Source organism: Hylobates moloch, unplaced genomic scaffold (assembly GCF_009828535.3).
Source record: "Hylobates moloch isolate HMO894 unplaced genomic scaffold, HMol_V3 SCAFFOLD_1, whole genome shotgun sequence".
Taxonomy (NCBI): domain Eukaryota; kingdom Metazoa; phylum Chordata; class Mammalia; order Primates; family Hylobatidae; genus Hylobates; species Hylobates moloch.
Window position 1 is genome coordinate 113,552,346 of NW_026652276.1, and position 16,849 is coordinate 113,569,194.

At 38.5% G+C, this 16,849-nt stretch overlaps 1 protein-coding gene across 1 annotated transcript; it reads right to left on the reverse strand.

Annotated features, from left to right (window-relative positions):
* Positions 1-638: 638 nt before the first annotated feature.
* LOC116810537 (zinc finger protein 722) lies at positions 639-16,401 on the reverse strand. Its single transcript, XM_032755139.1, has 5 exons — positions 16,363-16,401; positions 9,668-9,794; positions 9,084-9,179; positions 823-1,699; positions 639-744 (listed from the first exon to the last, which is right to left on the reverse strand). Exons 1-5 carry the CDS (start codon positions 16,399-16,401, stop codon positions 639-641), a joined length of 1,245 nt encoding a protein of 414 aa, XP_032611030.1.
* Between the last annotated feature and the right edge of the window lie 448 nt (positions 16,402-16,849).

Here is a 16,849-nt window from a genome sequence, read left to right on the forward strand (position 1 = left end):
AGTTAAAGGCTTTGCCACATTTTTTTCTGCAGTTTTTTCAGGGGTTCTCTCCAATATCAATTATCTTACATTTATTCAGGTTTGAGGACTTTGTAAGACATTGCCATATTCCTTATTGTAGTATTTCTCTTAAGTATTACTTCTCTTGTGTATAATAAGGGTTCAAGACTAGTTAAAAGCGTTACCACATTCTTTGCTTTTGTAGGGTTTCTCTCTAGAATGAATTAACAGATATTGTGTAAGGCCTGAGATGTGCTTAAAGATTTTGTCACTTTTTTTTTTTTTTTAACCTTTCTAGGGTCTCTCTAATATAAATTCTCTTAGGTTTTGGGAGGCTGAGGCAGGTGGATCACCTGAGGTCAGGAGTTCGAGGCCAGCCTAGCCAACATGGTGAAACTCCATCTCTACCAAAAATACAAAAATCAGCCAGTGTGGTGGCACATGCCTATAATCCCAGCTACTCAGGAGGCTGAGGGAGAAGAATCACTTGAACCTGGAAGGCAGAGGTTGCAGTGAGCTGAGTTTGTGTCACTGCACTGCAGCCTGGGTGACAAAGGGAGATACCATCTCAAAAATATATATATTTTAAATAAATTATCTTGGGTTCATTAAGGTTTGAGGGTTGGTCAAAGGCTTTGTTACATTTTTTTACATTTATAAAATTTTTGTCCAATATGGATTCTCTTGTTTTCTATTAAGGTTTGGAACTTGTTAAAGGCTTGTCCATATTCTCTACACTTGTAGTGTTTTTTTCCAGCATAAATTATTGTATGTATTATAAGGCCTGAGGGCTGGAGTTTGCCACATTATGTACATATGCAGGGTTTCTCTCCAGCATGAATTATCTTATGTTTAGCAAGACTTGAATGCCTCTTAAAAGCTTTGTCACATTCTTCACATCTGTAGGGTTTCTCTCCAGTATGAATTCTCTTATGTGTCTTAAGTGTTGAGGAGCAGTTAAAGGCTCTGCCACATTCTTCACATGTGTAGGGTTTCTCTCCAGTATGAATTCTCCTGTGGTCATTGAGGGTTGAGGATACGCTAAAGGCTTTGCCACATTCTTCACATTTGTAGGGTCTCTCTCCAGTATGAATTCTCCTGTGGTTAGTAAGTGTTGAGGAGCGCCTAAAGGCTTGGCCACATTCTTCACATGTGTAGGGTTTCTCTCCAGTATGAATTCTCTTATGTCTAGTAAGGTTTGAGGGCCACCTAAAGGCTTTGCCACATTCCTCACATCTGTAGGGTTTCTCTCCAGTATGAACTCTTTTATGTGTAGTACAGTTTGAGGAGCGCTTAAAGGATTTGCCACATTCTTCACATTTGTAGGACTTCTCCTTAGTATGAACTATCTGATGTTGATTTAGGTGTGAAGGCACGCAAAACGATTTGCCATATTTTTTACATTTGAAATGTTTCTTTCCAGTATATCTTGTTTCATGTCTATTGCAATTTGAAAATTTACCAAAGACTTTGACACATTTATGAGTCTGAAATATTTTGTTTTGGGTATTTGACAAACATTGGTTAACTTCATTATAACCTCCTTTGTGCACCTCACACTCACCCACATTTTTACAGCATTTTTTAAATTGTAAATTCTCATGTCCACATTTTCCATATGTTCTCGGTGTTACTTTTTGGAGTGAATCTTTTATGCCCTGCTCTGGATGAAGGTCTTGGGTGAAATAAGAATGCGTAACTGAAAGACATAAAAATCACAAGTTACTCCACTTACTAGACTCAGATAAATATACTTTACAAATCGAATATATAAAATTATACAAGGTACATTAGCAAAATGGCATATCAAATTACCACAGGCCATAATTCCTTTATAGATGTATAAATATAACAAAATCATAGTGATCAAAATACCTTTGTTGGAAATTTATAGAGTAAGTGTGTGCCCCATGTGAGCACAATGTCAAAAGCCATATAGAAAGAAAAGAAAAGTCTGCTACATTTGCCCAACACAGCCCTTCCTCATCCCCAATAGAAGAACATGGTGCCTTTAATGACAGCTTTAAGTCTTCTGAGATCAAAAGTGAATGTTACAACAGCAGAAAGACTGCAGTACCATGGACAGAAAATAGGTGTAGAAAGTAGTTATTGACCAGTAATAAGAAATATGAAGAAGTCTTTTAACTGAAAAATAAATACAAAACTGCAGACATGACACATCCTGAGAACGTTTGCGAGACTCCCAGAATCTCTACCCAATACAATTGGTTTCAGGCTATGCCAGAAAAGAGCTGCATTATAAAGATTGTGAAAGGTAGTTTTATGTTAATGTCTAAATCTCAACCAAAGATTATAATGTGTACAAAATATTTGGGCAACAAGGTCCAATCAAAAAAATCAAAATTTTCAAAAAGCAACTATAAAAATAAAGATGTATATATTAATTTTTAAAATTTAAGATAATCCATATTTTGCTCAATGAGAAAAATGGAAAACCAGACATCAGATAAATGAGAATGTCAACAAAAGGCTTGGAATAATAAAAATAAACAATTGTGGAAGTAAAAAAAGAATAAGTGAAATAATTTTAAAGTATGAAAAAAGTAATGTAAAAAATGAAGAAGATAAACAAACAAACTAGGATATACACAAAAAGATCCATAACACATATTTAAGCAAAGTTTCAAAAGTCACAAACCAGAAGATAATCTTGGGAGCTGCAAGATAAAAGTGAGGTATTATTTATAAGCCCAGTCCTCCAAGACAACCAGTGAATTTGTCAACAGAAACCTTGCAGGTCAGAAAAGAACTGTGTTAAATGGTCAAAGGCTGAAAAAGAATCTTCATTGTGAAAATAATGTAATCAGCAAAAATGTACTACAAAATAAAAATCTTCCAGAATAAACAAATGCTGGAAAAGCATATAAGCACTGCATGTGCCCTAAATAAAATGCTGAAAAGAGGTCTTTCCACTTAAAATAATATGATGAAAAAATATATAATCATATGAAAATACATAACTTTCTGAAAAACATGCATATATAAAAAAATAAAATTCTGTGGCATTATTGTGATGATGCAGAAAACATTTTTAGTTATTCTTTAAAATTTGAAAGATATAAGCATAAAAATAATCATAAAACATAAAAAGATACAATTAGCAACATCAATAAAAAGTATAGGGTAGATATAATGAGGACAAATTCTTCTATGCAACTGAAGTCTTTTTTTTTTTTACCAGTTTAAAATGTACTGTTGTAACATTAACAGGTTTTAAAAATCTCTAATGTAGCATAAAGAAAAAATCTTTATAGACACACAAAAGAAAATGAGTCCATTACTAGCATGAGACAAAGATTGATATTATATAATGGTAAAATGAGTCCATTTACTAGGAATCTATAACTATTATGTCTATCTATATGTATACGCATATATAACAGCAGGGCTTCAAAATATATAAAGCAAATATTGACAAAAACGAAGCAAGAAATAAAATAGCAACATAAAATTATAAACATTAAGACCTCACGTTCAATAATAAATAAAAAGTTTAAATAAAATATCAATTAAAAAACAGAAAGCCTGAAGAACATTATATTGTGTATGAATTCATTTTGCAATGCTATAAAAAATAACCTGAGACTGGGTAATTTATAAAGAAAAAGATTTCTTTGGTTCACAGTTCAGTAGACTGTAAAAGAAGTATATGCCAGCATCTGCTTCTGGTGAGGATATGAGGAAGCTTACAATTATAGTGGAAGGCAAAAAAGAACCAAACATGTAACATGGTGAAAGATGATGCGAGTGTGAGGTGGAGGAATCAGGTTCCTTTAAGCAACCAGCTCTCATGTGAATTAAGAGAGTGAGAACTCTATGATTACCAAGGGGATTGTGCCAAGTCATTCATGAGGGATTTGTCTCCATGATGCAAACAGCTCTCATCAGGCCCCACATCCAAACATTGGAGATTACATTTCAATATGGGATTTGGAGGGCATCTACACCGTATCACAAACCAAATAGGCTAAATAGACATGTACAGAACTCTCCAGTCAAAAGCAAATGGATACACAATATTCTTATTTGCACCTGGTACATTCTGTTAGAACACATAAGTCTTAGTAAATTTCAAAAGATCAGCCAGGTGCAGTGGCTTACAGGTGTAATCCCAGCACTTTGGGAGACCAAAGTGGAAGGATCACTTGCCCTGCAGCTGAGGGACTTGACTGTTGGAAGGAAAACTAACAAACAGAAAGGAATAGCATCCACATCAACAAAAAGGACAACCACACCAAAACCCCATCTGTGGGTCACCATCATCAAAGACCAAAGGTAGGTAAAACCACAAAGATGGGGATAAACCAGAGCAGAAAAGCTGAAAATTCTAAAAATCAGAGTGCCTCTTCTCCTCCAAAGGATCGCAGCTCCTTGCCAGCAACAGAACAAAGCTAGATGGAGAATGACTTTGACGAGTTGACAGAAGTAAGCTTCAGAAGATCAGTAATAACAAACTTCTCCGAGCTAAAGGAGGATGTTCGAACCCATTGCAAGGAAGCTAAAAACCTTGAAAAAAGATTAGATGAATGGCTAACTAGAATAAACAGTGTAGAGAAGACCTTGAATGACCTGATGGAGCTGAAAACCATGGCACAAGAACTATGTGACGCATGCACAAGCTTCAGTAGCCGATTCAATCAAGTGAAAGAAAGGGTATCAGTGATAGAAGATCAAATTAATGAAATGAAGTGAGAAGAGAAGTTTAGAGAAAAAAGAGTAAAAAGAAATGAACAAAGCCTCCAAGAAATATGGGACTATGTGAAAAGACCAAATCTACGTCTGATTGGTGTACCTGAAAGTGACGGGGAGAATGGAAGCAAGCTGGAAAACACTCTGCAGGATATTATCCAGGAGAACTTCCCCAACCTAGCAAGGCAGGCCAACATTCAAATTCAGGAAATACAGAGAACGCCACAAAGATACTCCTCAAGAAGAGCAACCCCAAGACATATAATTGTCAGATTCACCAAGGTTGAAATGAAGGAAAAAATGTTAAGGGCAGCCAGAGAGAAAGGTCCGGTTACCCACAAAGGGAATCCCATCAGACTAACAGCGGATCTCTCGGCAGAAACTCTACAAGCCAGAAGAGAGTGGGGGCCAATATTCAACATTTTTTTTTTTTTTTTTTTGAGAAAGAGTCTCGCTCTTTCACCCAGGCTGGAGTGCAGTGGCGCAATCTCGGCTCACTGCAGGCTCCGTCCCCCGGGGTTCACGCCATTCTCCTGCCTCAGCCTCCCACGTAGCTGGGACTACAGGCGCCCGCCACCTCACCCGGCTAATTTTTTTGTATTTTTTTTTAGTAGAGACGGGGTTTCACCGTGTTAGCCAGAATGGTCTCGATCTCCTGACCTCGTGATCCACCCGCCTTGGCCTCCCAAAGTGCTGGGACTACAGGCGTGAGCCACCGCGCCCAGCTCAACATTCTTAAAGAAAAGAATTTTCAACCCAGAATCTCATCATATCCAGCCAAACTAAGCTTCATAAATGAAGGAGAAATAAAATCCTTTACAGACAAGCAAATGCTGAGAGATTTTGTCACTACCAGGCCTGCCTTACAAGAGCTCCTAAAGGAAGCACTAAACATGGAAAGGAACAACCGGTACCAGCCACTGCAAAAACATGTCAAATTATAAAGATTATTGACGCTAGGAAGAAACTGCATCAACTAACGGGCAAAATAACCAGCTAACATCAAAATGATGGGATCAAATTCACACCTAACAGTATTAACCTTAAATGTAAATAAGCTAAATGCCCCAATTAAAAGACACACACTGGCAAATTGGATAAAGAGTCAAGACCCATCATTGTGCTGTATTCAGGAGACCTATCTCACATGCAGAGACATGCATAGGCTCAAAATAAAGGGAAGGAGGAAGATCCATCCTTACCAAAAAAATAGAAAGCAAAAAAAAGCAGGGGTTGCAATCCTAGTCTCTGATAAAATAGACTTTAAACCAACAAAGATCAAAAGAGACAAAGAAGGCCATTACATAATGGTAAAGGGATCAATGCAACAAGAAGAGCTAACTATCCTAAATATGTATGCACCCAATACAGGAGCACCCAGATTCATAAAGCAAATTCTTAGAGACCTGCAAAGAGACTTAGACTCCCACACAATAATATTGGGAGACTTTAACACCCCACTGTCAATATTAGACAGATCAATGAGAAAGAAGGTTTACAAGGATATCCAGGACTTGAACTCAACTCTGCACCAAGCAGACCTAATAGACATCTACAGAACTCTCCATGAAAAAGCAACAGAATATACATTCTTCTCAGCACCACATCACACTTATTCCAAAAATTCACCACATAGTTGGAAGTAAAGCACTCCTCAGCAAATGTAAAAGAACAGAAATCACAACAAACTGTCTCTCAGACCACATTGCAATCAAATTAGAACTCAGGATTAAGAAACTCACTCAAAACCACTCAACTACATGGAAACTGAACAACCTGCTCCTGAATGACTACTGGGTACATAACAAAATGAAGGCAGAAATAAAGATGTTCTTTGAAACCAATGGGAACAAAGACACAACATACCAGAATAACTGGGACACATTTAAAGCAGTGTGCAGAGGGAAATTTATATCACTAAATGCCCACAAGAGAAAGCAGGAAAGATCTAAAATAGACACCCTAACATCACAATTAAAAGAACTAGAGAAGCAAGAGAAGACAAATTCAAAAGCTAGCAGAAGGCAAGAAATAGCTAAGATCAAAGCAGATCTTACAAGGCTACAGCAACCAAAACAGCATGGTACTGGTATCAAAGCAGAGATATAGACCAATGGAACAGAACAGAGCCCTGAGAAATAACACCACACATCTACAACCATCTGATCTTTGACAAACCTGACAAAAACAAGCAATGGGGAAAGGATTCCCTATTTAATAAATGGTGCTGGGAAAACTGGCTAGCCATATGTAGAAAGCTGAAACTGGATTCCTTCCTTACACCTTATACAAAAATTAATTCAAGATTGATTAAAGACTCAAATGTTAGATCTAAAACCATAAAAACCCTAGAAGAAAACCTAGGCAATACCATACAGGACATAGGAATGGGTAAGGACTTCATGACTAAAACACCAAAAGCAATAGCAACAAAAGCCAAAATGGACAAATGGGATCTAATTAAACTAAAGAGCTTCTGCACAGCAAAAGAAACCACCATCAGAGTGAACAGGCAACCTACAGAATGGGAGAAAATTTTTGCAGTCTACCCATCTGACAAAGGGCTAATATATGGAATCTACAAAGAACTTAAACAAATTTGCAAGAAAAAATCAAACAACCCCATCAAAAACTGGGCAAAGGATATGAACAGCCACTTCTCAAAAGAAGACATTTATGCAGCCAACAGACACGTGAAAAAATGCTCATCATCACTGGTCATCAGAGAAATGCAAATCAAAACCACAATGAGATACCATCTCACACCAGTTAGAATGGCCATCATTAATAAGTCAGGAAACAACAGGTGCTGGAGAGGATGTGGAGAAATAGGAACACTTTTACACTGTTGGTGGGACTGTAAACTAGTTCAACCATTGTGGAAGACAGTGTGGTGATTCCTCAAGGATCTAAAACTAGAAATACCATTTGATCCAGTGATCCCATTACTGGGTATATACCCAAAGGATTATAAATCATGCTACTATAAAGACACATGCACACGTATGTTTATTGCAGCACTATTCACAATAGTAAAGACTTGGAACCAACCCAAATGTCCATAAAGGATAGACTGGATTAAGAAAATGTGGCACATATACACCATGGAATACTATGCAGCCATAAAAAAGGATGAGTTCATGTGCTTTGTACGGACACGGACGAAGCTGGAAACCATCATTCTGAGCAAACTATCACAAGGACAGAAAACCAAACACTGCATGTTCTCACTCATAGGTGGGAATTGAACAGTGAGAACACTTGGACACAGGGCGGGAAACATCACACACCAGGGCCTGTCATGGACTGCGGGGATGGGGGAGGGATAGCATTAGGAGAAATACCTAATGCTAAATGACGAGTTAATGGATGCAGCAAACCAACATGGCACATGTATACACATGTAACAAACCTGCACGTTGGGCACATGCACCCTAGAACTTAAAGTAAAAATACATGTGTGTGTATATATATATATATATATATATACACACACACACAAATGGGAAGAAGCAATTGAAAGGTTGCACAAAATTAATAATTTATAGAAAAACGCAAAACAAAATTACCTTACATCAGTTAGAATGGCCACTATAAATTTTTTCAAAAACACCAACTATGCTGATGATGTAAAGAAATTGAAACCTATATAAGTTGTTGAGAAAAAAGATGCAGCCATCATAAAAATATCATACATGTTCTTCAAATAATTAAAAATGAAATTATCACGTGATACAGCAATACCATTTATGAAACTATATCTAAAATATACAACACAGTAAAATGAAGACATAAGAAATATCCTGCTTGCATATCCCCGCACAGCAAGTATCATAACCCAGCCTCTAAATAAATATAAATACATATATAAAAATTTAAAAATGAAAAAAAATTTTGTAAAAACAACTTTATATTTCAAGGCTATAGTAATAAAAACAGAATGGCCTGTGTAGAAAAATGGACAACCACCAATGAAACAGAAATTACTATTCTCACACATTTTAGACATGATGCAAAAAAAATTTTCAAAGCAGTTTAACACAGTTTCTCAAAAATATGCAAATATTAATGTGTCCCCAAAAGCTATGGCAAAGCAGTCAGTTTGTGCAGTCCCTGATAAGCCATAAAGAAAACTTTAGCTCACACTGTGAATTTGAAGAAAGATTACTGAAGTGGAAGTAGAATCCTTAGAGAATTTAACAGCATGGGGCAGAAGGTGTCCCTACGTGAGAGCAAAAGAAAAAAATGACTCGAGCTTCTCAGAAACTCTTTCCATCAAAGCACAGCTCCCCAGACCACATTTTAAGGACTGGCTGCCTCGCTGATTTGTGTATCTCTCATCTGTGTCATCTGCTTCATTCGCTCTCACCTACCTGGGTGTTTGGCTACCATCTCATTTCTCTTTATATTCCAATACTCTTTATTTTGCTCCAGACAGGTAATCAAGTCTGGCTTAGAGTCAGCAATACCTGTTTTATTAAGAAAAAAAAAAAGTAACATAAATCTTGCTGAATTCTTTAATTACCAAACTAGTATTATGGTTAGTAAAGAGCATTTAATAGAAAATTCCAGAAAATTAATATTGATTCATAACAGAACTTTCTCCATATTTAGAAAATATTTTAAAATTGTAAGTCCTTAATTTCACTACTCAGTACTACTGAATCAAACATTGGTGGTGGCAACTGAATTCTAAGACATGGGAAATGCTATTTTATGCCATGACATTTTTGGAATTGCAACTAACCTAGAGCAAAAGATACGTAAGCTCAGGAAACGGAAAAGTTCAGGTCAAGATAAAACATCGTGAAGAATCTGTTCTACACCAATGAATCCCCAAGATTTTCTTAAAATTGGAGAGCTAAAATTTATTCATGCAAAGCAGAAATTACCAAAATCATCTTAGAAAAGAGAGAAAGGCAATGTATTAGGAATTGTGTATTGAAGTTTTCCTCACCCAGGGAAACCAGGTTTCTGTAGTTCTCTAACATCACATCTCTATATAAATTCTGCTGAGCATGATCCAGGTATTGCCATTCCACCGGAGAGAATTCTATAGCTATGTCTCTGAATGTCAACAGTCTCTGAAAAAAAAAAAAAAAAAACACTCATGAACACACAAACAGTTACCGTGTGGCCATAGGCAGAGATTTGTATTTGGCTCAAGTTAAAAAAGAGAGTAAAATGAAGTGGTTCTCACTTATAAGATTGACTAAAATTATTCAATAAGATAATTTTTAAACACTGAAGTATTCTCTAACTCTAAGAGAATAGCATAAGATCCACAATACCACTGTAGATATGATACTTTTCTGGATGACAAATTATAAAATTAAGGGCATCAGCATGGACATGTCTTTTTTTTTCTATGTTTCTTTTCTTCTTTTTTTTGAGACAGAGTTTCGCTCTGTTGCCCAAGCTGGAGTGGAGTGGCATGATCTTGGCTCAGTGCAACCTCCACCTCCCGGGTTCAATCGATTCTCCTGCCTCCCAAGTAGCTGAGACTACAGGCGTGAGCCACAATGCCTGGCTGATTTTTGTATTTTTAGTAGAGATGGGGTTTCTCCATGTTGGCCAGGCAGGTCTTCAACTCCTGACCTCAGGTGATCCACCCACCTCGGCCTCCCAAAGTGCGGGACATGTCTATTTTTGAGGGCTATATTTACATCATACAAAATAAGTTGTGTTATTTCACAGATAGAACAGTCACGATGATTTGGAAGGTACCTCTCAAGTCTTAATATGTACAATAAACTAAAGATCTTGTGCAGATTTTGTTTCAGGAGTGTGGGATAAAGTCTGAATTTCTGAATTTTTAGCAAGCTCACTAATGTTTCTAGCCTAGTAAGAATATTTTGTCAAATATCCAGTAAGTGGCAGAGTCTGAGTTTTTCCCAGTTTCTCTCACCTGTAAATAAAGATAAGAGCCTTCATTTTTAAAAGACAAATATATGCAAAAGTCATCTAAAAAGAAAGGACAGCTTCCAGATTAAACATGATGGTTTATGCACTTCAGCTAGTAAATCTCCTAAGTGTACTTAATAATTAAGGGAATAATAATTAACTCAATAGTGGAAAAAATGTCAGAGACATCTTGAACCAAGTGAATAAAATTGTTATCAACCTCATTAGGACACATTTGTATTATGTGCTGATGCACACAGGACACATCACTGCTGTGGTATTTCTCACCTCTCAGAAAAGTAAATGGTAATCCAAATTTAATTATATATATATCTCTCTCTCTTAAAAAAAAATATATATATATATATTTTTTTTAAGAGATGGAGTCTCGCTCTGTCACCCAGGCTGGAGTGCAGTGGTGCAATCTGCAATTTCGTCTCACTGCAATCTCCACCTCCTGAGTTCAAGCAACTCTCCTGCCTCAACCTCCTGAGTAATTGGGATTACAGGTGTGTGCACCACACCTGGCTAATTTTTGTATTTTTTTTTTTTCCGTAGAGACGGGGTTTCACCATGTTGGCCAGTCTGGCCTCGAACTCCTGACCTCACATGATCTGCCTGCGTTGGCCTCCCAAAGTGCTGGGATTACAAGCCTGAGACACCGCGCCAGGCCTAAATTTAATTATAAAGAAACCATCAGTTTTATGCAAAGTTGAAGGTGCAGATAACTTCCCTGTTCTGTAATTTTTAATAGTAATTTTAAGTAGTCTTTCTTTAGCACCCTGGAGAGCAAGTATCTCCTTATAGCTTTTTCAGAACTTTCTGGGTAATAAATGCCATTCTGTTTAAACGAGCATTTTCTAAATCCTGTCCTGCATGGAAACAATAGAGCACACAGATGAAACCTCAACAGGACATGTTTCACTTTTCACTAATATCCAAAGACAACTGTTTTTCCCCAATAGAAATCTTGAGTATTTACACCTTCTCATGTTCAACAGCTACAAGGGGAACATTTTAAATATTGCAGGCCATAAATTTGTAGTAAGAATTCTGCATGGTATACAAGAACCCAAGATGAAGAGTATGTATAGAACACTATGGCATACAGAAAAAATATTTTTTTTTCAGAACCCCTTGACTATCATAAAGATAACAAAAAATAGTTGAAACAAACTCATTAGGGATCAACAGTACAAGTACAGAAGTAAAAATTTGCAAGTTCCAAACAGATGGCATTCCAAAAGGCAGAGTGGACACTGCGCTTGATCTGAGACATGCTCACCAAGAAAAAGTGATTTTTTTCTTTTCCTCTTCTTTCTCTGAAATGTATTTTCAGATAAGATGCTCTGGACATATCAAACCTGCATCTTGAGAATATGCCTTTAAAGCACAACCGATTCACCTGCTACCACCACACACATCCACGGCAGAAAGACCGAGACTTGCAGAAAACATTCACCCATTTTTGTTGTTTATAACTGAAAAGACTGAAGAGCAATGAGAGAACAATGAGCTTCTCCATAACTAATAAAATATGTTTCTTTTTCCCTGCCCTCCCCTATCAGACACCAGCAATTTTCTTTACAGTAATGGGGGCATGAACTGCACTGACCTCTTCCCACCAAACTGAAACAGGGCAGGCAGTGCAGCCTTCCTTTGATGCAAAGGTTGAACTAAACTCTCCTGAGTATCTTGAACCCCTCAAGTTTATAAATCACTTGGTAATCTTGGCCTTGCTTTATGCAAAGTGATTCTGCAGGATCCAAAAGGGTCCAGGAATGGGCTTTTTCAACAAGTCCCCTGTAAATGTTGATTGTGCTTTCCCAGACACATTATTAGCATCAGCGAGAGAAAGCAGGCACAGCAAAGAGTCCCTTACACCCACCACATTTGTCACAAAACAAATACATCCGGTACAAATAAAGACAACCAATCACCATGCTGAAATATTATATTTGTTGTTGCCTTTTTTAAGTTTACAGGGACAACAGAAGACAGCAATGTCTGAGTAAGTCTGCTCTTGGGAAATGTGTATGCGTGTACTCATAAAATGTTTAGTAAGCAGGTACTATGTGCTCTGGAGCATGTCACAGAACACTGTGCTGGGAATAACACATAATGTGATTTAGTTTTCATAGCACTCTGGGAGTTGCTACTAAGTGTTGAATAATTTTTAGTATTTAGATTAAGAGCACAGCAGTTTTATTTCTTCTTATGTTTCTCTATCATTATTTTTAAAAAGAAAATGTATAGAATAATAATTCAATACCACAAAAAACATATGAAATGATACAATTATATAAAAGTTGAATAATCAGCTTCGAAATGGCTATTTTGTAAATACTGAAATTAAGGCAGACACAAAAAAATTTTTGAAACTAGTTAGAGCCAAAATACAACATACTAGAATCTCTGGGTTACAGCCAAGGCAGTGTTAAGAACAAAATGTATATCACTAAACATCCACATCAAAAAGTTAGAAAGATCTCAATTTAAAAATCTAATGTTACAATTAAAAGAATTTCAAAAGTAAGAGCAAACCAACTTCAAACTCGCAAAAGACAAAAAATAACCAAAATCAGAGCTGAAACGAAGAAGGTCGAGACACAAATAGTACAAGGGGCTGGGTGCTGTGGCTCACTCCTGTAATCCCAGCACTTTGGGAGGCCAAGGCGGGCAGATCACAAGGTCAGGAGTTCGAGACCAGCCTGGCCAACATGGTGAATCCCCATCTCTACTAAAAATACAAAAATTAGCTGGGCGTGCAGCACATGCCCGTAATCCCAGCTACTCGAGAGGCTGAGGCAGGAGAATCTCTTGAAACTGGAGGGCAGAGGTTGCAGTGAGCCGAGATTTTGCCATTGCACTCCAGCCTGGGCAATAGAGTGAGACTCCGTCTTAAAAAAAAAAAAATAGTTCAACGAAACCAGAAATTGATTCTATGTAAAAATTACTTAGATAGATAAAACACTAGACTAATGGAGAAAAAAGGAATAATTCAAATAAAAACAATTAGACTAAAAAGTAAAACAAACAAAAGTCCAGATGTTTGTGAGGTTGTGGAGAAACTGAATGCTTATACACTGCTAGTGAGAGTATAAATTTGTTTAAACATTGAGAAAAGCAGTTTGGCATTTTTTTCAAAAACCTGAAAACAGAATTACCATTCCGAATCCCACAATTGGGAATATACCCAATGAATGTAAGTTATTCTACCTTGAAGGCACATGCACATGCATGTTTATTACAGCACGATTCACAATAGCAAGAACCAGAAATAATCCTGTATGTCTTCAGTGGTAGACTGGATAAAGAAAACGTGGTATGTAAACACCATGAAATATGATGCAGCTATAAGAAAGAACAACATCATGTCCTTTGCAGCAACGTCGATGGAGCTGGAGACTGTTATTTTTAGAAAACTAGTGCAGGAACAGAAAATCAAATACTATACGTTGTCATTTATAAGTAGGAGCAAAATAATGAGAACACATGGACACAGATAAGAGAACAACAGACACTGAGGCCCAGTTCAGGGTGGAGGATCGGAAGATGAAGAAAATCAGAAAACAAATCTGTTGGATACTATGCTTACTACCTGAGTGATAAAATAATCTGTACACAAAAACTTCATGATGTGATTTTACCTATGTAACAAACCTGCACATGTACTCCTGAACCTAAAATAAAAGGTAAAAGAAAAAAATTCAGCTGTGCACAGTGGCTCATGCCTGTAACCCCAGAATGTTGGGAGGCTGAGGCAGGCAGATCACCTGAGGCCAAAAGTTCAAGACCAACCTGTCCAACATGGTGAAATCCAGACTCTACTAAAAATACAAAAATTAGCTGGATGTGGTGGCACGAACTGTAATTCCAGCTACTCTGGAGACTGAGGCAGGACAATCACTTGAACCCGGGACGCAGAGGTTGTAATGAGGCGAGATCACACCAATGCACTCCAGCCTGGGCGGAGAGCGAGACTCCGTCCTCCCCCCCTCCCCCCCAAAAAAAGACACAGTTGAAAAATGCAGGCTGGGTGTGATACCAGCACTTTGGGAGGCTGAGGCAGGCTGATCACTTGAGTCCAGGAGTTTGAGACCAGCCTGGCCAACATGGCAAAACTGTGTCTCTACTAAAAATAAAAAAGCCAGCCAGGTGTGGTGGCGGGCACCTGTAATCCCAGCTACTCAGGAGGCTGAGGAAGGAGAATCACTTGAACCTGAAAGGCAGAGGTTGCAGTGAGCTAATATCGCACCACTGCACTCCAGCCTGAAGGACAGAGCGAGACTCCGTCTCAAAAAAAAAAAAAAAAAAGGCCGGGCGTGGTGGCTCACGACTGTAATCCCAGCACTTTGGGAAGCCCAGGCGGGTGGATCACCTGAGGTCGGGAGTTCAAGACCAGCCTGACCAACATGGAGAAACTCCGTCTCTATTAAAAATACAAAATTAGCTGGGGTGGTGATGCATGCCTATAATCCCAGCTACTCGGGAGGCTGAGGCAGGAGAATCGCTTGAACATAGGAGGTGGAGTTTGCAGTGAGCCAAGATCACGCCATTGCAATCCAGCCTGGGCAATAAGAGCGAAACTGTCACACACCAAAAAAAAAAAAAAAAAAAAAAAAGTAAGGGAAAACCAGTTTCCTTTGCAGTGTAAAAATATTTAAACAGCAGGCAATTAGGCTGAGGTGGATTGATTTTTTTCGGTTCTCACTTAAAAAAAAATCTAACTCAAATGTATCTCTTATGGTTGGGAGAAGTGGCTCACGCCTGTAATGCAAGTGCTTTGGGAGGCCAAGATGGGCGGATCACTTCAGGTCAGGAGTGCAACAGCACCCTGGCCAACATAGTGAAACCCCATCTCTACTAAAAATACAAAAATTAGCCTGGTCGTGGCGGGGTCCTGTAATCCGAGCTACTCTGGAGCCTCAGGTGGGAGAATCGCTTGAACCCCAGAGCGGGAGGTTGCAGTGAGCCGAGATTGAGCCATTGCACTCCAGCCTGGGTGACAGAGTGAGACTCCCTCTCAAAAAATAAATAAATAAATAAATACATTTCTTGTAAATTATTATATTGAAGAAAAAAATTCAGGCCTAGTCAACCAAAGACTGCCAACTAATCTCTGATGACATAACCAAGACATTTTCACCTGGATCTTACAAATAAGGAAACTACATAACTGTACCAAACCAATAATTGAATTTGGTTTCCTTCATCATGCAACTTATAACAGAATTTCCTTCAAGTCTCTCCCATGGATCACAACCCACAAATCATGGCTGGGAGCTCTATGATTCTTGAATCACACTTTGATCAAATTCTCTAATATTTTTACAGTGACTCCCATATATCTCTAAACGGAAAAATGAGGAACTAGGGACCCCAGGGACCACAGCTCTTACCACTTGTGAATCCTGCACCCTGAGTCTGGATTCTCCCCTGATGACTTTCCCATCCCTGTACAATCTGGGTGAGATGAGGCGCTGGGAGTGCAGAGCTGCCCAGAGAGGGCTCCAGCCCAGGGCAAAGCCACTGCAGAGGAAAAAGACAGAACTCCCAGGGTCCCAGCCGCTGGCCCAGGCAGCATCTTACGGTTCGAGGGGACTAAAAGCCGAGCTGGAACAAGGAGGATTTGGGTCCTCAGACTCCGGAGCTGACTGCGAGGAAGTTTGGGTCCTGCTACAGCCACTTTCAGCCGGTTTCAACCAGCCCCCACCCCTCTCTCACGGTGACAGACCCAGCACTCACCATTTCTCGGCTTCCAGGGGATCCCGGTCTTTTAGCCATAAATCTGTGAATACCTGCAGAACACAAGGCCACAGAGGCTTGGCCTCTAGGAGCAGAGAACGCAGAGCCCTGAAGAAAAGAACTGGAGCTCTGGACTCAGAGAAACACAAAAGGACCCGCAAAATTACGGAAGCGTCCTGGTCTCTCCAGCTGCACGCCTGATTGGCCAGTTTCTAGTCCACGGCCCCTGATTGGATAAGGTTTCAGGCCCCACCCTTCATGCCTGAATGGCGGAATATTTGATCACTGGGCTGAAGGAAGCAAAAATAACAGGCTAGGCTGCAGCCTTTACAGGCAAGGCTTCTTCCCTGATCTGAGCCAGGCCAACACCGGAGGATATTTGCATTTAACCTTGTGTATAACGTCATATGCATTTATAAATGATATATAATATAGTTATTCATAAATTGAAAGAATATAGTGACAATTATTTTAAAAATTTGGATGT